This window comes from Cervus elaphus, chromosome 9 (genome assembly GCF_910594005.1).
Source record: "Cervus elaphus chromosome 9, mCerEla1.1, whole genome shotgun sequence".
Taxonomy (NCBI): Eukaryota; Metazoa; Chordata; class Mammalia; order Artiodactyla; family Cervidae; genus Cervus; species Cervus elaphus.
The window spans coordinates 94,705,944-94,730,619 of NC_057823.1; the positions used below are offsets into that span (position 1 = coordinate 94,705,944).

Here is a 24,676-nt window from a genome sequence, read left to right on the forward strand (position 1 = left end):
AACAGAGGATGAGATGGTTAGATAGCATCACTGACTCAATGGACAAGAATTTGAGCAAACTCTGGGAGTCAGAAGAGGACAGAGGAGCCTGGCGTGCTGCAGTCCATGAGGTTAGTAACAGTCGGACACAACTTAGCGACTGAACAACAACATTATCTTTTAAATCTTGGTTCAACATTTTGTGATACAGCAACATAGATGTCTGCTTTTATGTTCAGTTTATTTAAAGGCTCTCTGAAAAGAGCTCAACAAGATATGGGAATTTAAATGGAAGAAGTGCTCCATTAGCTGGGTTGCTAAGTCATATACTCCAAGAGATAGTGAAGGACAGGGAAGCCTTTCGTGCTGTAGTTCATGGGGTCCAAAGAGTTGGACATGACTTAGCAATTGAACAACAACACCAATTTATTTTTCAGTCTTATCATTTATTATGCAAAGATTTTGGTTAAATCTGATGGATACATTTCCATCTTACCTAATGTTATTCAAATGGTTTTAAAAAACCTATAAGATGACCAGAGTTTTTATAGGTTACATGCATTTTCAATCACAAAACACAGAGTGGGTGAGGGATTGCTGACTGGAGCTAGTTATCTAAGTTTGAATCACAGCTCCTGGATTCTCACTATTTTACTTGAGAGGCAAGTAAATTAGCCTCTCTAAGCTACAGTTTTCTCTCCTGTAAATTAGGATAGTAATAGTAATAGAACCTACTCGATAGGGTTATTCAAAAATTTAAAAAGTCAGTATTTATAAAGCACTTAATATATCTGGCATATGACGTGACATGTGTGTGTACTTAGTCATGTCCGACTCTTTGCAACCCAATGGGCTGCAGCCCACCAGGCTCCTCTGTCCATGGAATTTTTCAGGCAAGAATAACTGGAGTCGGTTGCTATTTCCTCCTCCAGGCGATCTTGCCTACCCAGGGATCGAACCCACATCTCCTGTATCTTCTGCATTGGCAGGGGAATCTTTTGCCACTGAGCCACCGGGGAAGCCCCCCTGTCTGGCATATCCTAAGTGTTACTTAAGCATATTAAGAAATACAGGGAGAATTCTCATGACCTGCAGCTGCTGCTAAGTCACTTCAATTGTGTCCGACTCTGTGCGACCCCATAGACGGCAGCCCACCAGGCTCCCCTGTCCCTGGGATTCTCCAGGCAAAAACACTGGAGTGGGTTGCCATTTCCTTCTCCAACGCATGAACGTGAAAAGTGAAAATGAAGTTGCTCAGTCGCGTCCGAGTCCTGGCGACCCCACAGACTGCAGCCCACCAGGCTCCTCCGTCCATGGGAGTGTAATACTTAAAACCACTTTTAAAATCAGTTGGGCACTATCTACCAAAATTAGACATACACTTACCCTGTGATCTAGCATATCCACCAAGATACTACATTTTAAAACAAGAGTAGTCTTTGGTGGCTTTGCTTGACAGTTCAGCTCAGTTCAGTCGCTCAGTCGTGTCTGACTCTTTGCAGCCCCACAAACTGCAGGCACGCCAGGCCTCCCTGTCCATCACCAACTTCCGGAGTTTGCTCAAACTCATGTCCATCGAGTTGGTGATGCCATCTAACCATCTCATCCTCTGTCGTCCCCTTCTCCTCCTGCCTTCAATCTTTCCCAGCACCAGGGTCTTTTCCAAGGAGTCAGTTCTTCGCATCAGGCTTTGATTGGAATAGGTCAAAACTAGAAATAACCCACACGTGCATCTAAAATGGAATGGATAGGTAAATAGTAATTCATATATCCACTGGATGCTATTCAGCAATAAAAAGGAATAATAGGGACAAACCACAGCTACAACAACATAAATAAATCTTACAAATGAAGATGAGCACAAGAACCAAGACACAAAAAAGTATATAGAGTGTATAGTGTATAGAATATATACAGTGTATAGAGTATATAGAGTGTATATATAAGACTCAACTTATATAAAATTCATAGACAAGAAAAAACAGAATATCAGCTTAGGAATGCCCATATAGATAGTAAAACTATAAGGAAAAATAAACAAATAGTCATCACAAAAATCAGGCTCACGATTCTAAGATAAAGAACTGTAACTGAGTAGGGGCAGCTGTGAGTGGGGGGCAGTGTGTGTGTGTGTGCACCCTTGCATAACTGCTGATAACGCTCCATTTTCTGGACCGGGAGATTGCTCAGGAATGCTTACTTTATAATTATTTATTAACTACATGCATCAGTATTATGCACTTTTCTGTGTGTGTTATATTTCACAGTGAAGAAGTATTTTTAAAAACTGCTATACAAGTTTTGTTTTCACAAAATTAACCTTAGTTCCCGGCTCCAGCTTCTTTGCTGGGAAAACTGCTTATGAGAAATACCTCAAATGAATTCCATGTGGTTGCTCTCACTGTCAGCTTGGAATCCTTCCTTCCTTTAAACATTTTTTTTTTTTAAAGTCTAAGTAACTCATTCACTTACAGAAGTTGTGCATAAAATAAAGTTTGTTTTCTTAAAGTCAATTGTTGAAAATAACATCGTAAGTTGTATTAGAGAAAGAATATCTTCTCTACTGTAGCTTTCCTTTAGTGGCTCACAGAATTGTCATTTTAAAATGTATTTCATTACTGAAACACAACCTAGTAAATACCACACTGAAACAGAATCTATTCAACACCACAACATGAGACATATTGAAAACATCTGTTCTTTTTGTTTAACACTATAGTAAACTTCCCACATTGCGTAACATGCTCCAATACTTGTGTCTTTAGGTCTTTAGCAATGTTTTATATTCATATTCTCAAGGTATTTGCTATCAAAGGAACGCAGTTTTTCCCCCCATTTGTGTTCCATGTGTTTCTGGGAATAACACTTATCTTCACAAAAAGAAAACTATTTTCCCAACGGTATGTTGCTTTTTGACTTTTTATTTTTAAGGAAGCTCAGAAAAGACTTCATAGCATTTATAATTGGTGAATTTTCTTTAAAGTATTGCTTGAATTGTTCATTCCTTAAACATTTTAGAAATATCATTGAGCTTTATCTTCAAGTTTGAATGTCCAGTTTTTAAGTGATTAGCTAATTGTGATAGGGCTTCCCTGTTGGCTCAGCTGGCAAAGAATCTGCCTGCAATGCAGGAGACCCCAGTTGGATTCCTGGGTCGGGAAGATCCGCTGGAGAAGGAATAGGCTACCCACTCCAGTATTCTTGGGCTTCCCTGGTGGATCAGGCAGTAAAGAATCCTACAACGGGGAGACCTGGGTGCGATCCTTGGGCTGGGAAGATCTCCTGAGAAGGGAATGGCTACCCACTCCAGTATTCTGGCCTGGAGAATTCCATGGACAGAGGACCCCATGGCTACAGTCCATGGGGTCACAAAGAGTCAGACATGACTGAGTGACTTTCACTTTCACTCAGAACATTATCTATTAACTGTAATGCATCCTCCAGGTGAAGATGTTAGCCAAAGTAACTATAAATCCATACCTAAAACAGTTTTTTTTAATTTACTTTTAATTGGAGAATAATTCCTCTATAGTGCTGTGTTGGCTTCTGCTGTACAATGTGAATCAGCAAACATATGCCCCCTCCCTCCAACCCACCCCCAGGTTGTCAGAGCACCGGGCCGAGCTCCCTGTGATAAACAGCAGCTCCCCACTGCCTGTCTATTTCACACAGGATAGCGTATCTATGTCAAGGCTACTCTCTCAGTTCTCTTACCCTCTTCTTCCTCTGCTGTGTCCACAAGTCCATTCTCTAAGTCTGTTAAAACAGTTGTTAACGATTACTGCCAACCGAATGTCAGTCTGATTAGTCATTAGTTTTTCACCTTGCAGTGTGACTCCCAAAGAGTGCCCGAAATGTCAGCTCAGTCCATTGTGTTTGCCTGTTCTTGCATTATTAACATTGTCTCCATTGATCCATGCTGTAATGGTTTACTTAAATATCATCTATAAATCCATTTAGTCAGATACAGAAACTGCAACATGTGGCAATATGTTACCTATACATATGTATATCTAGGGCTGATTCATATTGATGTTTGGCAGAAACCAACACAGTTCTGTAAAGCATTTATCCTTCAACTAAAAAACAATTTTAAAAAAGTGAGGAAAGGAGAGAGTCCTCCCCCTCTCACTGTGTGCTGTGATGCTCCCACCCTCTCCCCAGAACACCCGGAATTCCTGCCCACCTTGGGATCAAATCGGGGTGCCACCAGCAGTCCTGATTAAGTATCAGCAGAGCTTAATTTCTTTCCTTTTTTTGGGGGGAGAGGAGAGTAAAAAATAAATGTCTGAAGATAAAAATTCAAATACCTTTTCAGGAATTTCAGGGGTTGATGTCGGCTGCCCACTTTGGAGATGCATCTTACATTCATATGCGGTTATATGTTATCTCAGGATAAGAACATCTATCTGAATGAATATGAAATGATGGCATGCCAGCCAGGAAACAAAAACATACTGTTAAGGCTGTAGATCCTTCCTTGTGTGTTATGCAGTGACCTTGAGGTTGGAGGACATACGATAGTCCAATTTGTTACACCCTGGGAAAAGTAAAAACAAACAAACCCTTAATGCTACTAATGAGGGAAACTACAAATATATAAAACAAATAAAAATTGTACATAAAAGAGAAATGATTATTTAAAAGGTAGTCTTTAAGATAGTTATGAAAAAAAAATCTTTACGATATCAGGAAATGGACCATTAGTGATATTGTGTGCCTAGCTCCTGTAATAATTGACCCCAAAATGTCTGGTTTAATTCAATAAAGGTCTGTTTTCTCACTCATATCAGTACACTGCATGCGGTGAGGAGGCTCTGCTGTAACTAATCATTCACAGACGCAGGTTGCTTCCAAGCTGCAGATCAAACACATTCAAACACATGGCTTCAAGGTTGACCTTGCTTCATCCAGTTGGTAGATGGCCAGATGAAAAAAAAATGGAGATTGTACAACTTCTTAACCGCTCAGGAGGGATCATATTCCTTCCACTAGTGAGAACTAATCTCATGGCCATATCTACATGCAAAAACTCTGGGAAATGTCCTTTATCTATGGGGCCTGGAAGAGAAAATGGGTTTGGTGAGCATCCAGCTAGTCTTTGTCAAATAAACAGAGTTGGTCTAGAGATTCCAAGGTTATAACTTGAGTATCACCAAGTCTGACTTTGGAAATCTCTTGGGAAGCCTCTACCACTCTCACTTCTGCCTGCTGTAATGAAGGCGTCAGAAGACCAGCACTAATTTTAGCTCTTGCTGTTCCCTGAATAAGCCATGATCATCCACATCTCTCCATCTTTGCATGTGATTTTCAAATAAGGTCTGTCCGTTGTTTCCAGTATTTCTTACCTCCCCTTCCTGCCAAGCTAACAGGCTTCTCCTCCTCTTCTAAGACCTAAGACAGCGGTTACTTCCTCCATGCACTTCTCTCTGATGACAGAGAAGGTACAGGTCTCTTCTTAATGTTCACTGAACTTTATCCTTGTACTTTGTTCCCACCTCTATTACTGAATGCATAAGCCTGCATGATAGTTTTTAATGAACAAGTACATTTTCAAAAGGATCAGATGCATCAATATTCACAACATAGTGACCATTAATAATAGATTTAGCTTCTCAAGGATAAGGACTGGGTCTTATGTATCTTAATATCTCCCGTGCGTACCAGTGCTGGCCTGGCTTACATACTCAATACCTGAGGAAAAACTGAACGGTGTCTGCCACTCCCCAGCAACTTCCCAGCTTCCCAACCCTTCCTGCCACTTTCCAGCAACTCTAACTCTCTTTCTGTCTCGAGTTAAAATGCATTAAACACAACATTGACCATTGCCACCATTTAAAAATGCACAGTACTATGCAACTTGTTTGCAACAGTTCTTTTCACATTTTCATCTTACAAAACAGAAACTCTATACTCATTGAACTCCAAATTTTCCTCTCCCAAAAGCCCCTTTAAAACTAGCATTCTGCTTTCTAAGAGTCTGACTACCTGAGATATCTCATGTAAGTGGAATAATGCAGTCTTTGTCTTTCTATGACTAGCTTATTGCCCTCAAGATTCATTCATGTTGTAACATGTGACAGGATTTCCCTCTTTTCTTAGATAGAATATTTCTTTCTATGTATATACCACCTTTTCCATATCCATTCAACCATTCCAGTGTCTTTGTTTTTGGACTGGTGGTGATTGATGACCCATGAGAAAAGGTGATCTTGTACTATTTCGGGGTGCTTCTAGAGGCTAAAACAGAAACTACACTGAGTGCAAAGGAAATAAGATTTTTAAACATCAGTGACTCACATAAAGAATGCCCCCGATTATACCCTATCTGAGCACGAGAAACTATTAAACTCCTTTCAGCTGAGCAGCCGGGGCCCACAATAAAAAGCTGCTCACATTCCAAACGCCTCTCACCCTGGGGTTTTTTCACTGCCCTACTCAGCACCGCCTGTTTCGTAGCCTCAAAATAGCTCTGTTGAGAAAAGAAACAGCAACATTTTAAAGTAGGGCAAAATAAATAAAGGGATAAACAAGAACTCTTTCAACACGGAGCACTTGCAAGAATTTTCATGTTTATGGAGAGGCAGAGCCCCAGAGTAAACTCTAGCTCCTCTTCGAATCCAGTGGATTCCAGAGTTCACTTGCATCGAGGCGGTTTGAGGCCCTTTGGGGACACTCACAGCCTTTAGTTCAGGGCGTTATCATGAAAGAATCTAAAGTATCCTTGCATTAGCATGATCGTTATTTTTTCAGCTGGTCTGAGGAGCTATTATTAACCACGTAGCCATAACGCGTACCGAAAACCTCTCCACGTAAGCTCGCATTTGATCTGTAAACACGTTAAGCAACATCACGCGTAACGACTTCCTACAGTCATCACAATCAGAACCTCAACACTTAACAACAACAACAAGAATCCTCCGGCTTTTGGTCAAAAAAGATGCCAAATATAGCTTGAAGTAGTAAATAATCCTCCCGAGAAGCGACGTTCGCGAATTAATTGGTGCGTGAACAAAGAACCCTTTCTGCACCACGATGAATGTTGCCTTTCTTTTTTTCCTCCCAAGTATGATTGTAGAAAACAGCTGTACTACATGCTGACAAATGACCAAGCGGCAGACTTGGTAAAAACACTTTTGGTCAAGGCCAAGAAGGGGGGGAGAAAAAAAAAAAAAAAAATCGGGCTGCTGGAGCGGCCAGGGGGCTGGATTCCCTGGCTTCCCTTACCTTTTTTTCTTTTTTTTTTCCCCTAGTCTTTAGGGAGCAGGGGCCGCAACCGCCCCATCACCACCCCCCGCCCCTTTCCCCGGCTCGGCTCCGGTTACAGCCTTTCGAGTTGAGCAAACTTGCTGCAGGCGGATTGGTGACCAGGAGCTCTCGGGCCGGGGCGTCGTATTTATTAATTTATATTCCGCGGCGCCCCGCGCTGGCCGTTCCTTTGTATCCGGCCCGCCGCCGCCGCCGCCCGGGCTCGGGGGGGAGCCTCAGCGGGGAGCGAGGCCCCCGCGTCCGCCCGAGGACACCCCCCTCTCCAAGGCCGGCACGTGCGGCTGCCGCCCGGCCCGCACAGGGGGGCGGAGGCCCGGCTTCTCCCCCACTCGCCGCCGAGCCAGAAGCAGCAGGCGCGGCGGCGGGCCGCCCGGCCGGGGGAGCGCGGCGCCGGGCGAGTCTCCGCGGCGGCGGCGGGGGCCCCGGAGCGGGAGCGGCGGGTCCCCCCCGCCCCGGGATGCGCCCCGCCACTTCCTGACTGGCTGGCGGCGCGCACGCGGCCCCCGGAGCTCGCTCGCCCGCCCGCTCTGCGTCGGCGGCGCGGCGCTGGAGGCGCGCGAGGAGGGGGAGACGCGGCCCGGGATGAGCTGATTGCTGGGGGGCGCGCGTGGTGGTGGGAGGGCGGAACCCACGCTGCCGCCTGGCCCCCGGAGGCCGCGAAGAGCCGACCTTTCTCCGCGTCGCCGCCCGGCCCCGGGGGACTGGAGACCATGTACGTACGCGTCGCGGGCCCGCTCTGGTCTCCAGCCCCGGCGCGTGCCGTGCGCCCCACCCCGGGCCCGGGGGGCTCTCGCGCGCCCGTCCTCGCCGCGCGCTGCCCCCCGCGCCCACGAAGGCGCGCCCCGCGCTCACCACGCGCCTCTTCTCCCCCCCGGTCTCGGCCGCCTTAGGTCCATTCACATCGTGGCGCTGGGGAACGAGGGGGACGCGTTCCACCAGGACAGCCGGCCGTCGGGGCTCATCCGCGCCTACCTGGGGAGAAGCCCGCTGGTCTCCGGGGACGAGAGCAGCTTGTTGCTGAGCGCGAGCGGCGCGGCCGCGCGGCCCGTCTTCACCGAGTATCAGGCCAGCGCGTTTGGGAACGTCAAGCTGGTGGTCCACGACTGTCCCGTCTGGGTAAGGGGGCTGACGGAGCTTTCCTTTCCTTTCTCCCCCGCCCCCCCCTCCCCCACCACTTTCATGACTGTCAACGTCCAGGTCACCTGGGGAGAGTTTTCTTTTTTTAAAAAACATTTTGGGGAAAGTCTTTGATCCTTCGTTTCAGGGGGCAGGGGCCAGCCTAATCAAAGAACACTCTTAGAAGGCAAAAAAAAAAGCCCCAGTGAGGATGTGAAGCACTTAGGCGTGCGTTTCACGATTGTGGGTTGTCTCCTGTTTAAGACAGCTGACCCTTAAATGTCCCAACCCCAAGGGACAGGGGTCACTAAGTTTCACCAGCAGAGAGCAGTGTGTTTTTTTTTTTTTTTTTTTTCATGCTTACCCTGTGTGGGTGATATAGTAATATGAGTGTTCTAAAAATAAAGATCTGTGAAAGCTCGACAGAGCCAAGATACATTTCACTGGGGGCCAGCTCAGAAATAGGACCCCCTGGAAAGGAGGGGGAAAGTTAGAGACTGAGAATTAATTTTAAACGACTCGTTTATAGCACTTTGAAAAAAATTTTTTAATTAGTTTTTAATTTAATAGTGCAGATGTTCTTGATATATTTAGCCATTTCTTTTTTATGACCCCTAAATCAGAAATATTGCTGATACTATCTTGGGACTTGAAAAAAGCTTTAAAATTTGCGATGATTAGAAGAAATTGTAATGAAGTTGATAAATGCTAGTCTAATTCTGGAGTGGTAAAATAAGAAAGAAATCTACACCCTGATGGTATATAAATGTTTTTGAGTACACAGTAGCATCAAGAATGTTTTCATGTAACCGTATTTCAAAGTTTCTGAGTCTTTACTAGTATAGAATCTACATTGCAGCTAAGTGTTATATTTTATAACAAGAAAGTTTAAGGTCTGAAAAGAATACAAGTTATCTTTATGTGAGATATACATTTAAACCACAGTTTAAGAAAAGTGAATTGGGGACTATAAGCTACTGATACACCTTTCCAAAGAAATGTATAAAATGTCCGTAAAAACATTTCTTATGTGGATTTCCATGTTACAGAAAGAAAAGATCACTTGTCCAAATAAATTTTCAGCTAAAAAGTAAATTTATGTTAGTAGACTAAAATAAGTGAAAAACAGGCTTTTTCAGTCTAACAGGGAGGCTATTAAACTCCTAATTACAACATTGATGATACTGATCATAAGAAGCATGGGCAGAGAACTGGCTGGAGTCCATGCAAGCGAATGAAACCCTTCTTCCCCTTTGATCATTTCATTGTGAAAAATCTTACAATCCAAAAACTTACTGAGTCTACACTCAGCTGAACAAATATTGAGTGAATAGAGTAAATAAATGTAGGGGAAATAAAATAAGCTGAATTAGGATGTTAGGATAACCTTTCCTGTTTATTTTTTGTTTTTTGAGCAGTTAACTCCTGTTGATGTTATTATTAATAATTTAACAAAAAGCAGTACTTGTGATCCCATGGATTGTAGTGAATGAAATCTTCCAAATCAGTTAAAATTAACCTTTGTCGTCTAGATTTTTGATTATTATGTTTTATTATTCTGATCACTTTTGTTTGGTTAGACTCTGGCCCTTTTTAAGGCATTGAGTTTGTATGTAACCAGGCACAGTTTTCTGGGTTATTATGGTCTTCAGGCATCGTAGAATGTGTTTGTAGAGCTACTGTTTATAAGATGCTTTCCTTCTCTAGGTGGTAAGTAAAAGCCCATTGGAGGTATGATAGTTGATTGTATTCATCAGCTGGTATTTGACATGTACTGAATCAGAATATTAAACACAGCAAAGCAGGTAGAGCACAAGTTTTGCTATCAAAAGGAGCTGGTTTCAGATCCGCACCTTGGTACTTAGTGGCTGTGTTCCTGGGTAAAGTCACTCATCATCTTTTGTCCTTATTTTCCCTGTGTGTAAAATAAACATAATAATCACCCCTCCACCGCCCGCCCCCCCCCAACACGGAGCTATGCCAAAGAGTAAATGAGAGAATAGTGTAAAGTTCTTAGCATCCAGACTGGCATGTAGTAAATACTTAATAAGTGGTAGCTATGATAATAATAAAGTATCACGACTTTAATAGGCATGTATTGCTTACACTAAGCAAAAGTAAAGTTTTCCTACGTATCATTGGAGATCTACACACAAATACACACAGGCAGCCTGTTAGTCCTTAGCGTTAATAGATGCTGTGTCGCAGCCCCACAACCAAGTAGAATGAAACTGTTGTTTCACTGTGAAAATTCAGATTCTTTTTAAAAGATGAGTTCCATTCCCCAAATGTGGCTCCAAGCCTCGTGTTGCATAACTACCCTGAGGAAATCCTGGAACTGATTTATTTATGTTAGTAGACTAGGAGAACTTGATTTCCTTCATATTTCTAGAAATCAGTGGGACATTTTCTCTTTGAGATAATTTGAAGAAATGTGGCGTTGTTTCCTTGGAGTTAGAATGACATAGTTGTGCTCCTCTTTCCTAGTTTTCTTCTGTAGGTCTGCTGCACTACTCTGGATCTTTGCCATTTATACTTGGCACTCTAAATAAATGAGCTTCAAATTCATTTTATGTAGCTTATTATTAATAATATGTCTCTCAAGTCCACATTTTTAAAACAATTTTATTATTTCATTTCTAGATCTTTTCCTGTTTACCAGGAATATTCCATAAAAAGCAATGAGGTAATATATGCACACATTCCTTGTGCAGGGTTTGAAGCTCTGATTTGTATTAAAAAATAAAATTAGTTATAGTCTTTATATCCTCAATATCACAGAGTTAATGAAGCCAAAACCCATTTCCTCATAATACTTTCCCTTAAATGTCTCCTTTTTCCTTCTGCACCTCTCCAGCATTCTGGAATTTGGAACCATTTGGAATGCAAAGAGCAGTTACTTTTGATTTGTTCTCTCAGAGTTAAGTGGCTGCTTGATTTTGCTCCCACTTCTTTCGTTTGTTCGTCACACTCATCTGACTTTGTCCTCTTTCTTTACTGTATTTACATACCCTGTTGTACTTACACACTTTGAGCTTGAATACTATACCAGATACAGTTGGAACTGAAGGGGTTTTGTGGTTTGGGATTTGGAAATTAGCATAGCGATCTGCTGGGAAGCTTTCACATTTTCTTGATCTGTGTCCCATTCCGCTTTTCCCTCTTCTGACATCTTCCACTATGTTCAAGGTTTTGCCTTTGCTGTTTGTAGCCCCATAGTTGGCCTTTTTTTCTGTTTTGTTTTTTTCTTTTCTTTTTTTCTGTTTTGTTTTAAAATCTTCCTGTAAAAACGCTGTGTCCGTCCCACTTTGAGTAAGGTATTCATATCTAAAAATCCTGTCATTCATATTACTTAGAGTATACTTTTGGAAATGGGCAGGTTGTGAGGGTGTAGGGAATTGGGAGAGGCTTGGCCAGGGCATGGGGGTGTACTGATTAGAAGAAACTCTGCAAAAGGGCATTGCCGTGACCCTTCTCCAGAATTTTCTATCAGAATAAAAGCTCTGTCACAATTGATTGAAACCCTGTTTTGAACACTCATACTTCGAAGTGCAAACTTTCATAGGCCAACAGTTTTTTGGACTTGTGAGCCCCATCTAGCTATTTTCTTAATCTAGCTTTATTACATCCTAAGAATACATGCCAAAGGCCACAGGAAAGGACAAATAATGATTAATAGTTAACCAGAATGGAAGAAGGAGGCCACTTATGCATATTTAGCAATGGTTTTAAGGTACATACAAGTATTTTTCTTATACCACTGTTCACGCAATAACTTTGAAAAATTATTTTTAAAATATCAGAGTGCAAAGTTTTATCCTTAAAAACTTTATAAATTACTTTTGACCTTTATTCTAAATATAAATGTTATTAATGTGCATGCTCCGTCCCTCAGTCTTTGGGACCCCATGGACTGAAGCCCACCAGGCTCTGTCCATCAGATTTCCCAGACAAGAATACTGGAGCAAGTTGCCATTTCCTCCCCCAGGGCATCTTTCCAACCCAGGAATCAAACTGATGTCTCCTGTGTTGGCTGGCAGACTTTTTACCACTGTGCCACCTGGGAAGCCTAAATATTATTAACTGTAGTCCAGAATAAAGATTTCAAAACTGGAAAGGTTTAACCTGAATTTTTAATTGATAGGAGGAAAATACATGAATTGCAAGTATATTCCTTACCATGTTAACATCTTAAAATACACACCACCAGGTTTAACCTGAATTTTTAATTGATAGGAGGAAAATACATGAATTGCAAGTACATTCCTTACCATGTTAACATCTTAAAATACACACCATCTTTTAAGAAAGCATACCCTCTCCCTGCCCCATTCTCCTCCCTTAAACCACTATATATATGTAGAACGGTCCAAAGAATGGATTAAGTCGAAAGATATATATGAAATTTGCATATATATAAAAAATACATAGAGCTCCACGGCATTCACAGTAATTATAATCCAAAACACTGAACAATCCTGCACTAACTGGGTCACAGAAAATCCTCTGAATCTTCCTTATTCACACTGATGTGCTTGTATCTAAAATGCAGTGTTACATTTTTGAAACTATAGGTGATAAAGCTATGGCATAATTTTAAAACAAAGTGCTTATTTTTGAGTCCAGGTGTTGAAAGAGGTTTCTTATTTCATCAGAGTCTCAGGGATCCTCTAGGTTCTGTTTTACCACTACAAAGCTCTCCAGGCTAAATGAATATAAAAAAATTTGAAGAGTTGATTGACTTCAAACATTTTAAATTTCTTGTAGTTACTTTTTAAAAGATAAATTTTTATCTATCTTTCATTTTTGTTCTTTTTGTTGATAATTTTTTTTAATGAATTCAAAAAATAAAATGTAGCAAAAAAATTAAACTAATATATTACAGCTTATTTCATGATGAATTTGAAGCTAGGCAGACTAAAGATTGCTCTTTACATTTTGGTTTAGGACATTTTTGACAGTGATTGGTATACCTCTCGAAATCTAATTGGAGGTGCGGACATCATTGTGATCAAATACAATGTAAACGACAAGTTTTCATTCCATGAAGTGAAGGATAATTATATTCCAGTGATAAAAAGAGCATTAAATTCAGTTCCAGTAATCATTGCTGCTGTTGGTACAAGGCAAAATGGTAAGTCGTTTTCTTTTATATGAGTGCAGGTACCATGATAGTTTTGAAAAGCATTACGTTTATTGACGATTGGTAATATTTTTTTTTTTTGAAAGCAAAATGATTGGGTTCAAATTGCCAGCTGTCATCTCTTCATCATTGGCTATGATTATGAGACGTCAAACATAAGTGTCACAAACTACTGTGATTCTCATGGGTACAAGGTTTTCTTTTAAGCTGTTCTTCTACAGAAGTGAAGTATCAGTATCAGTTCAGTCGCTCAGTCCTGTCCGACTCTTGTGACCCCATGGACTGCAGCACGCCAGGCCTCCCTGTCCATCACCAACTCCCGGAGCTTACTCAAACTCATGTCCATCGAGTCAGTGATACCATCCAACCATCTCATCCTCTGGTGTCCCCTTCTCCTCCTGCCCCCAATCCCTCCCAGCATCAGGGTCTTTTCCAATGAGTCAGTTCTTCGCATGAGGTGGCCAAAGTATTGGAGTTTCAGCTTCAACATCTGTCCTTCCAATGAACACCCAGGACTGATCTCCTTTAAGGTGGACTGGTTAGATCTCCTTGCAGTCCAAGGGACTCTCAAGAGTCTTCTCCAACACCACAGTTCAAAACCATCAATTCTTCTGCACTCAGCTTTCTTTATAGTCCAACTCTCACCACGATACATGACTACTGGAAAAACCATAGCCTTGACTAGACAGACCTTTGTTGGCAAAGTAATGTCTCTGCTTTTTAATATGCTGTCTAGGTTGGTCATAGCTTTTCTTCCAAGGAGCAAGCTTCTTTTAATTTCATGGCTGCAGTCACCATCTACAGTGACTTTGGAGCCCCCCAAAAATAAAGACAGTCACTGTTTCCCCTGTTTCCCCATCTACTTGCTGTGAAGTGATGGGACCAGATGACATGATCTTAGTTTTCTGAAGTGAAGGAAGTCAGTCATTGTGTTCTTTTTGATATGGGAGAGTTATTGGGCTGATGCTGAGCCCTGGAAAACTGTTTTTGACAATCTAAGGGACTATCAGTTGGGAAAGATAAATTGTCCCCATAAGGATGTGGGGTTGAGAGCTGAGTTCTTAGGTAGGTGTGCAGTGAATGAGCTGAATGCTTTGACAGCCCCACCTCGAGAGTATTGTTGACTCCACAGCTGGTGGGTGGTTTTGGTTCAGTCGGTTTCAGTAGTTGCTGCTCTGCATACTGTTGTCAGATTATCTCAGGGTCAACTCAGAATTCTCTTTGAATTGATGGTGTTTTCTAGCTCGTAAGGATTATTTCCTCAGTAAAACTGTCTTTAAAATTCTGTTTTTATTCGTTTTTTCCTTCCTTTTTATTGAAGTATAGCAAAATAAAGGACATTAGACTTCACTAATTTTAGAGCACAGTTCAATACATTTTTACATGTGTGCGCCTCTATGCAGCCATCTCCTACAGATCAAGATATATAGAACTTCTCCTCATTCCAGAAGCCTCTCATGCCCCTACCCACTTAATAACACTCCTCCCCAGAGGTAGCTGCTATTCTGACTTCTAACATCATAAGTTAGTTTTACCTGTTCCTGACCCTCATACAAATGGAATTATGCAATATGCAGTGTCTTTTGTTTGACTGATTTCAGTTAGTGTGATACTTTTGAGATTCATGCATGCAAAACTTATCTGTAATTTGTTCCTTTTATTGCTGTGTATTGTCCCATTGTATGAGTACACCAGGGTTTATCTCTGCATTCTTTTGATGATGCTTAGGTAGATTTCTAGCAGGATTTTGGGGTCACACGGTAGATGTTTGTTTAGCATTAGTAGACGTGAATAAAGCAGGCTTGACCCTTCTTTGACCCCATGTCCCCTCTACTTCCCTAACTTTCTTTTTATTGCTGGTCACAGTTCTTAAACGAGTCATCCACACTTCCTGAGTCTGCTTCCTGACTTCCCATTCATTCTTGAGTCCACTATAGTCTGACTTGACTTTTGCAATGACGCTGGGTTTGTTTTCACTCAGGGCTGCCAATTACATGCCTGTCGCCCAATTTAATTGGCATTTTAATAACAATCTTCCCTTTGAAGTTATTCAAACACATCTCTCTCTCCACTCAGCAAAAGCTACTTTTTCTTTTCCTGGTTGTTGTAATTCTCTGTCTTATTTCCTGGCTCCCTGAGCCTCCCTCACACACGTGCACCGAGTCAGTACATCCTGTAGCTGTTGCCCAGGGTCCCATCCTTTTTCTTCACCTCTTCTTGCTGTTTCCTCTGACCTGAACCTGCTAATCTGTTGTCCTCACTTCCCCTGCAGCAACACGATGATTACCCAGTCTCTTTCTCTGGCTCCAGTCTCTCTCCTGACCCATGTCTCCACAAATACCTTCCTCTTTCTACTGAGTTCCCCAATCTTTTTTTTTTTTAATTTATTTTTTAAATTGAAGGATAATTGCTTTACAGAATTTTTCTGTTCCCTGTCAAACCTCAACATGAATCAGCCATAGGGATACATATGTCCCCTCCCTCCCCTCTCCCTCCCCACCCCACGCCTCTAGGTTGATACAGAGTCTCTGTTTGAATTTCCTGAGCCAGACAGCAAATTCCCATTGGTTATCTATTTTACATAGGGTAGTGTAAGTTCCCATGTTACTCTTTCCATACATCTCACCCTCTCCTCCCCTCTCCCCATGTCCATAAATCTATCCTCTATGTCTGTTTCTCCATTGTTGCCCTGTAAGTAAATTCTTCAGTACCATTTTTCTAGATTCCATATAAATGTGTTATAATACGGTATTTATGTTTCTCTTTCTGACTCACTTCACTCTGTATAATAGGTTCCAGTTTCATCCACCTCATCAGAAGTGACTCAGATGTGTTCCTTTCTATGGCTGAGTAATATTCCATTGTGTATATATACCACAACTTCTTTATCCATTCGTCTGTTGATGGACATCTAGGTTGCTTCCATGTTCTAACTATTGTAAATAGTGCTGCGGTGAACAAAGGGATACCTGTGTGTTTTTCAATTTTGGTTTCCTCACGGTATATACCTAGGAGTGGGATTGCTGGGTCATATGGTGGTTTTATTCCTAGTTTTTTAAGGAATCTGCATACCATCTTCCATAGTGGCTATATCAATTTACATTCCCACCAACAGTGCAAGAGCATTCCCTTTTATCCACACCCTCTGCAGCATTTATTGTTTGTAGACTTTGTTGGTGGCAGTTCTGACCGGTGTGAGGTGATACCTCATTGTAGTTGTGATTTGCATTTCTCTAATAATGAGCAATGTTGAGCATCTTTTCATGTGTTTATTAGCCATCTGTATGTCTTCTTTGGAGAAATGTCTGTTTAGGTCTTTTCCCCACGTTTTGATTGGATTGTTTGTTTTTCTGGCATTGAGTCGTATGAGCTGCTTGTATATTTTGGAAATTAATCTTTTGTCAGTTGTTTCATTTGCTATTATTTTCCCCCATTCTGAGGATTGTCTTTTCACCTTGCTTATAGTTTCATTTGTTGTGCAAAAGATTTTAGGTTAAATCAGGTCCCACTTGTTTACTTTTGTTTTTATTTCCATTACTCTAGGAGGTGAGTCATAGAGGATCTTGCTTTGATTTATGTCATCGAGTGTTCTGCCTATGTTTTCCTCTGAGAGTTTTATAGTTTCTGATCTCACATTTAGGTCTTTGATCCATTTTGAGTTTATCTTTGTGTTAAGATAACTGTTAAGAAGTGTTCTAATTTCATTCTGAATTCCCCAATCTTGATAAATGATGCCAAACCTATCTGTTCACCCACACTAGAATCATCCAAGCAGTCTTTCTTTCCTGTTCTGCACATCCAGTTGACTCGGAAGCTGTTTTGATTTATATTTTAAATAAACCTCAAACTCATCATCTTTACTGAATTTCAGATCCTAGTGATTTAATTATCTGTCAGAGTGACTTTCTTTTTGGGCTAGACGGGCAGTTCCAAATTTTGTAGGATTTGAGATCTGTACAATTTTGTAGAGGTTCTTTGTAAGAAAGAAAAAACTACAAAATAGCAGACATACATGTATACAAATGAATCTTTACTTAGAATGTGAAAAGAAAGCAAAATAAATTATAACTCCAAAAGAACTATCAAATACCCCAGACATTAAAAAAAAATTTGTTTAAAAACCTGACACTTCTCTAACTTTCCTTATATTTTTTTGGCTGCAGCGTCTTTGATCAAGTCTTCACATGATGGCCACTTTCTGAGATTTTCTGTAGAGCAAAAAGAATGATAATTGGGCTTTTTTTTGGTGTTGGCACAACAGTTTGTGTTGTGTTTGTCTCTCAGCTCTGCCTCTTTGTGTCCTGATGCTGGACTAGTCTGCACTGGGGGTGGAAGAAGCATTCCTGGAGTCCGTTCACGTACCGAGACAGCTCGCAAACACTTACAAGGAAGTGACTACAGACCGCAAATAGTATCTCACTAAACCTAAATTTAAATTCCTCTTTAGCGGCATCCTAAAAATGTCCACAGCTATTCCAAAGCTGCCTGATGCAAGGTGAAGTGAGTTAGATTGCAAAGAGGCTGGTGTCTTCACCAGGCATAGTCAGACTGTCTCATTTTGCGTATTTTACAAAAGTGTATGTCATGTGAAAGAACCCAAGGCCCAGGTTTCTTCCATGACTTTGGAAACAAGCCATAAGGAAGGGCTTTGAAGCTTAGGCTTGCTGGTTAATCAGCCTCTGGTCAATTTTTCCTGCTTGGCTTTTTTCTGAAATAGATTCTCTCAGAATAACCATCCTAGAATATGTCAGATCATAATACTCAACTCTTTCAATCTTCTAGAAACTTTCATCTTTTTTTTTTCTATTTGCAAAATTTCAAACCTAAGAACTTGACAAAAATAGGACAGTAAGCTCCAGAAATTATAAACATATACTTTTTTTGTTTGTTTGAACCATTTGATGGTAAATTGTAAATATTATGGAATTTCTTCAGTCCTGATTAATTAAGGATGTCTCATCTAAGAACAGAACCATTTTCCTATTAAGCATAGTACAATCATCACTCAAATAACATGCTATTACTTGTTTACATTATTATTTAAAGTATAACCCATATTCACATTTTTCCATGTATTCTAAAGCTCTTTTTCTTTTTTTTAAAATTCAGTATGAAATTAAGGACTGTGTGTTGCATTTAGTTATGTCTCCCTGGTCTCTTAATTCAGAACAGTTCCCAGTTTCCTAGCTGTTTTTTTTGGAGGGGGGCGGGAGGGGTATCTTTCATGATGCTGACATTATTAATAAGAATCCAAACCTATTATTTTGCAGGATCCCTTCAGTTGTGATCACTGGGGTTGCAAAATAGTGATTTCCTATCATTCCTTCTTCATTTATTAGTTGGCACGCCACTGTAAGTAGAGTGGGGCTTCCCTTGTGGCTCAGCTGGTAAAAAAAAAAATCTGCCCACAATGTGGGAGACCTGGGTCAATCGCTGGGTTGGGAAGATCCCCTGGAGAAGGGAAAGGCTACCTACACTCCAGTATTCTGGCCTGGAGAATTCCATGGACTGTATAGTCCACGCGGTCGCAAAGAGTCGAACACGAGTGAGTGGCTTTCACTATCATTATCACTACTGTGGGTAGAGCTCTCCCTTTTCTCTGCTTCTGCATCTTTCTTTGAAATCATTGTGAAAACTTCATGGGTTGGTTATTTAAATTCAATGTTTCAGAATCTGTTCTTCTCATTATGCTTTCTGATACTCCAGGTACCCCACATTTGCATCTTCATGCTCACTGTGGTTTATTCTTGGGTCCTTCCTCCTCCTGGTATAGAAGGATGTGCAGGCTCATCTTGGACCTGACCTGCCCCAGGCCACTCGGGTGCCCTTGGGATGCTCCTCACCCCGCTTCGTGAAACAGTGAGCATTTCCATGTCGCTGCAGGGTGTGAGGCGCCCCCGTCCTCGGAGCCTCTAGGTTCCTCTTGGGTCCTGTGATTGCTACCTGCATCCTCTCAGGGACCCCTAGTTTATGGTCCTATAAGAGTCTCTCCTTTAATTTTTCAGTGTTGCCATAGATTCACCTCCCTTCTTCTCTTCTCTCCCCACCCCCCTTCTTCCCTTCCATCCCACTCCCTATTTCATGATTTCTGTGGTTTGGCAGGAAGAAGAGATTGCAGTGTGGGCTTAGCTTGTCCTCTTGAAAGTGGAAGTGGCGGGTTCCTTTTCTCACACTCAGGCCTCCGCGTGCACCGTGTTGTACCCCATAGAGTACCCCTCTGCTCAGCTCCTGTCTTGTCTGCATGCTGAATTTGTCCTTAGCCTGGAAACCGTTCCCTCTTCTTCAAGCCCCTCCGCGCCTCCCCTGCCCAGTCCTCCAGGCAGAGTTAATTTCTCCTCTGTTCCTATGGTGGCTTCATACACCTTTATTTCGGTACTTATTATAATGGTCCGCAGTTGTGTCTGCCTGGGCTCGGTTGACGATGAGGTTCAGTTATCTGTGTATCTGTATTACCCTGCTATTTGAGGGGTGGTGGCCAAAAAGCATTTGTTCAACATGTGAATAAACGGCGTTATGAATGATGTATACAGACGTGAAAAATCATTCTCACTAACAGGGTGAAATTAATTTACCATGTGAGATGCGATCGCAAGGTAATTGCAAAGCTAAATCTGGCTCTTCAGCTCAAGGACACAGATAGTTCCTCCTTCCTGGAGTATTTCTCCCTCCTGGAATCCCTTGCAGTCCAGTGAAACAGTGCTGGGTGTTCTGTAACTCCTCTCTCCAGCTGCTTTAAGAACAAGTTCAGCAAGCACAGTCAGTCTCATCTCTTTGCTTTGTTATACGTGTTTTGACAAGCTTGACTGTGTGTGTGTCTTTGTCGTACTTGGCTCTGAATAAATTTTTGGCTTTTATTAAATATTGAATTTGTCTTTAAAGTAGAAAATTTTTTTCCAAACTTGGCAAAGGTGTATTCATAGCCTTAAGCTCCTGAAAGCAGGCATCCTGTCTTGTCTTTTTGAAGCTCTGACAGAGCCTAACACATTGTGAGGCTGGAATACCTAAAGGGATGTCTAATGCTCTCAAGCACTGACAACATTGTAAGCATCATCCTGCTGCTGCTGCTAAGTCACGTCCGACTCTGTGCGACCCCATAGATGGCGGCCCAACAGGCTCCTCTGTCCCTGGGATTCTCCAGGCAAGAACACTGGAGTGGGTTGCCATTTCCTTCTCCAGTGCATGAAAGTGAAAAGTGAAAGTGAAGTCGCTCAGTCATGTCCGACTCTTAGTGACCCCATGGATTGCAGCCTACCAGGTTCCTCCGTCCATGGGATTTTCCAGGCAAGAGTACTGGAGTGGGCTGCCGTTGCCTTCTCCAAGCATGCCTATCGGTTCTCAGAGCGACTCTTTTGAAAGAGACGCCATTCATCTTAATTCCAGAGTTACATTGTGTTTACTTTGAAAAAAAATTAGACATTTTGTGATCATACCTTGAAAGATAATATATAAGGGGAGAAAAAAGACTACAGCGTTAACTGGAAATGTAACACGGATTCCCAGAGTTCTAGGACTCTTGAGGAAGGCTCAGTAGGAGTGAGTCCTGAAGAAGGCACTGAAATTTAAAATTATTTGGGGTCTCCTGATTGTTGCTGATGAAATGCTAAATGTTGGTTTATTTAATTCATAAGCATTCTGTGGATTCTCCTACCTAATATGTAATGGTTAGACATTTTTTCCTTTTGGGTGCAAGTGAACAAAAAGCAGTGTCTTCCCTGGCATAGAGGAGATATAATGATTGGACATAAGGAGACACTTTCTAGGTTAGTAAGATGCTTGTGGCTACACATGACGGAAAACCCCGCTCAACTGGGTTAGACCTGACACTAGCTGGATTTTTCCCTCAAACCAAGATTGTTTCCTTGCAATTATTTTACATTTTGCTTGCTAATTTTTCACTCAAAATGGTACTGATTTTATTTTTGTCCCAAAATAATGTTTAATAAGATGATCTGCCTACCCACCCCATTCCATCAACATAAGGAGAGCTTTGTAGGCATGAGAAGATCTCTGTCTTCAGAGTCAAAGGCCCTGTTTATGACGGCTTTGTAAAGAATGTGAAATGCCAGTGTGTTCTTTTTCAAGATAGGCTAACTTGTGTATGATAACTTTATTTGCTCTGAAGCTAATATGATCTTAGAAAAAAAATAAATGCAAAAACTCAGACTAGACTTATTATTTATTGTGTACTTTAGCGAAACCAAGCTTCATTTCTAAATCATGGCATTTTTATGCAAACTAAATTTTTATCTTATCTTTTGATGGCTCTTTATCAGGTGTAGCAAGTAACAGTTTTATTATTGTTTCTCTATCTCTAAGACCCAAGAAGGCTTAGACATGTCACAACCTCTCTGAGCTTCAGTTTCCTCCTCTGCAAAATGAGGATGTGAATGCATGGTTTCTGAGCTCAGAATGCTTTCAGTGAATTGAAATTATCTAATTCTTAGGTGTATGTGTGCACATGGGTATTACATATGCACATGGTGCTGAATATGCTTGGTATGCATGCCATGTATTTATATAGATGCTCCATCTCTGCATGGTTCATTGTTGGACTTTTGTTGTGTATGCTCTGGGGATGGGGGAGCAGCCTAAATGCCCTGACAGGGCCACTGTACTTTGAGTTACCAGGTCTTTTGCCCCTGGGGGTCACAGCTGAGTCCCTTTCCAGGCATTACCCTCTGCTGATACAAGCTGCTTGCCCGAGGTTTTGCTTCCTCCACAGGGCAGCCCTCCTCTACTTACTGGCTGATTTAGGGGTACAGAAACCCAGGTTTGTGTGGGGAACCCCTCTCTAGGGCCGTCTAAGCTCCAGAGTCTCCTACCCGGGAACTGAAGCGTCTGTTGCAACAACAGTGCAGTTCAAGTTCTTTCTCTCGGGGCGCAGCTTCCTGCTCCCCTGGGAAGATCTGCTTCCAAGATCACCCCCCAGAAAGCCGCCTCCTCACAGACTGTCTCCATGTCAGAGTCTGTTTCCCGGGGAAGCCAGCCTACAACAACGTGATTTCCTGGAAATGGGCTTGGCTGCTTTTTGAACAATGATGTATCTGAAGTGTAGCGTGAAACAGAGCAAAGCTGGCCGGCAAATATGGAGTTGAACGTACACGTTTAGCCTTATCAAGGCAGGGTCTTACAGACAGGTTGGTTTACCACCTTCCCAGCCATAGGTCTGTCTGTGATTCTTGGCGCAGTTCACATTGTGAGTAATTACTTTTTATGCTTTCAGTTTTTACTTTTTTGATCTTGGAGCAAAAGATGAAAAGTGATTGAATTTGGTCACTGCAGTTGAATAGAGTTCAGTCATTGAAATGTCTGGATTAATAGGAATGTACTTCATATGAAATTTGCAATGACTGACAATTTTGCAGCTTTGGAGATTGAGGTCAAATTGAGCATTCTGTTTAAGTAAAAGATGCATTCAAACTTAGTGAATATATTTAAAGTTTGTTACAACAACAACAAAAAATGCCAGCCCATTGTTTTTCATGGTTGAAGTTGTGTAAAAGGAAGCAGGCCTGGCATTTTAATTACTATAATAGCCTTGGTAGTATTCATTCACTTATTTAAAAATTCATCTATTTTATTAGATCTTATTCGTTGTTCTTCCATTTAAAGCTTATTTATATTAGGGACCTTGCTGTTATCATTGACACTTTTCATTCAGAGTCTAGTGGATAGTGGCTATATGAAGTGGCCCCGAACTGTGATTCTGGTGTGAGCTCTTAATGTGGTGTTTAATGTCCAGGTTGTCTGTGCACATTTTTGTGTGTGTGTTTAGTTTCAAAACCCCGTGTTCGTCATGTTCGTTTTCTCAGAAGAATTACCCTGCACATGCCCCCTGTGCACCTCAGACAGAGGGAGCTGCGTCAGTACGACGGAAGGGATCCAACTCGCTAAAGAGCTGGGGGCCACCTACCTTGAGCTGCACAGCCTCGATGACTTCTACATAGGAAAGTACTTCGGAGGAGTGGTAAGTGGGAATCCCAGTCACGGAAATCAGTCATCTGTCAGGTTGGTTCTTCAGCTGTTTCTTAGAACCACAATTAGAACTTGAGTTTTAAAATCAAGAATAGTTTTAATCTTGTGAAATGGTGGTGGTGGTTGTCCCTGCTTCCACTTTCCCCCCTTCTGTTTGCCGTGAAGTGGAAACAGTGACAGACTTTGTTTTCTTGGGCCCCAGAATCACTGTGGACAGTGACTACAGCCACGAAATTCAAAGATGCTTGGTTCTTGGGTGGACTTCCTTGATAGCTCAGTTGGTAAAGAATCCGCCTGCAATGCAGGAGACCCCGGTTCAATTCCTGGGTCGGGAAGATCCCCTGGAGAAGGGAAAGGCTACCCACTCCAGTACTGTTGGGCTTCCCTTGTGGCTCAGCTGGTAAAGAATCCACCTGCAATGCGAAGACCTGGATTCGACCCCTGAGTTGGGAAGATCCCCTGGAGAAGGGAAAGGCTATCCACTCTGGTATTCTGGCCTGGAGAATTCCATGGATTATAGTCCATGGGGTCACAAAGAGTTGGATGTGACTGAACAATTTTCACTTCACTTGGTTATTATAAGAAAAGCTATGACAAACCTAGACAGTGTATTAAAAAATGGAGACATCACTTTGTCAACAAAGGTCTGTATAGTCAAAGCTGTGGCTTTTCCAGTAGTCATGTATGGGTGTGAGACTTGGACCAAAAGAAGGCAGCGTGCTGAAGAATTGGTGCTTTCAAACTCTGGTGCTGGAGAAAACTCTTGAGAGTCCCTTGAACTGCAAGGCAATCAAATGAATCAATCCTGAAGGAAATCAACTCTGAATATTCATTGGAAGGACTGATGCTGAAGCTCCACCCCTTTGGCCACCTGATGTGAAGAGCCAACTCATTGGAGAAGACCCTAATGCTGGGAAAGGTTGAAGGCAAGAGGAGAAGGGGGGTGGCAGAGGATGAGATGGTTGGATAGCATCACTGACTTAATGGACATGTGCTTGATCAAACTCTGGGGGATACTGGAGGACAGGGGAGCCTGGTGTGCTGCAGTCCATGGGTTTGCAAAGAGTCAGACATGACTGAGTGCCTAACTGAACTGAAAGGGAAAAGGATAGTTTGGTTTTTTTTGTTGGAGAAGATGGAGCGCTTGGCGTCTTTGGGCTCATGGTTCCCTTTCCAGGTTCCTGACCCTGAGGT

At 42.0% G+C, this 24,676-nt stretch overlaps 2 protein-coding genes across 15 annotated transcripts in view; one reads left to right on the forward strand and one right to left on the reverse strand.

Moving 5' to 3' along the window:
- Positions 1-8,235, reverse strand: part of SPATA9 (spermatogenesis associated 9) — a 54,157-nt gene extending 45,922 nt beyond the window's left edge. For 6 of the 14 annotated variants that reach the window (XM_043913644.1, XM_043913645.1, XM_043913643.1 and 3 more), the window contains exons 1-3: positions 7,207-7,345; positions 4,290-4,519; positions 1,366-1,712 (exon numbers count right to left, since the gene is read on the reverse strand). The gene's annotated coding sequence lies outside the window, so the exon portion shown is untranslated. Of the gene's footprint in view, positions 1-1,365; positions 1,713-4,289; positions 4,520-5,327; positions 7,136-7,206; positions 7,346-8,100 lie in introns of those variants that run through there. The other 8 variants (XM_043913647.1, XM_043913649.1, XM_043913646.1 and 5 more) reach the window with 7 other exon arrangements.
- RHOBTB3 (Rho related BTB domain containing 3) overlaps positions 7,705-24,676 on the forward strand; it is a 58,142-nt gene continuing 41,170 nt past the window's right edge. The window contains exons 1-4 of the mRNA XM_043913636.1: positions 7,705-7,960; positions 8,139-8,364; positions 13,312-13,498; positions 23,320-23,474. Of these exons, the coding sequence (XP_043769571.1) occupies positions 7,959-7,960; positions 8,139-8,364; positions 13,312-13,498; positions 23,320-23,474 (570 nt within the window). The 5' untranslated portion in view covers positions 7,705-7,958. The remainder of the gene's footprint in view (positions 7,961-8,138; positions 8,365-13,311; positions 13,499-23,319; positions 23,475-24,676) is intronic.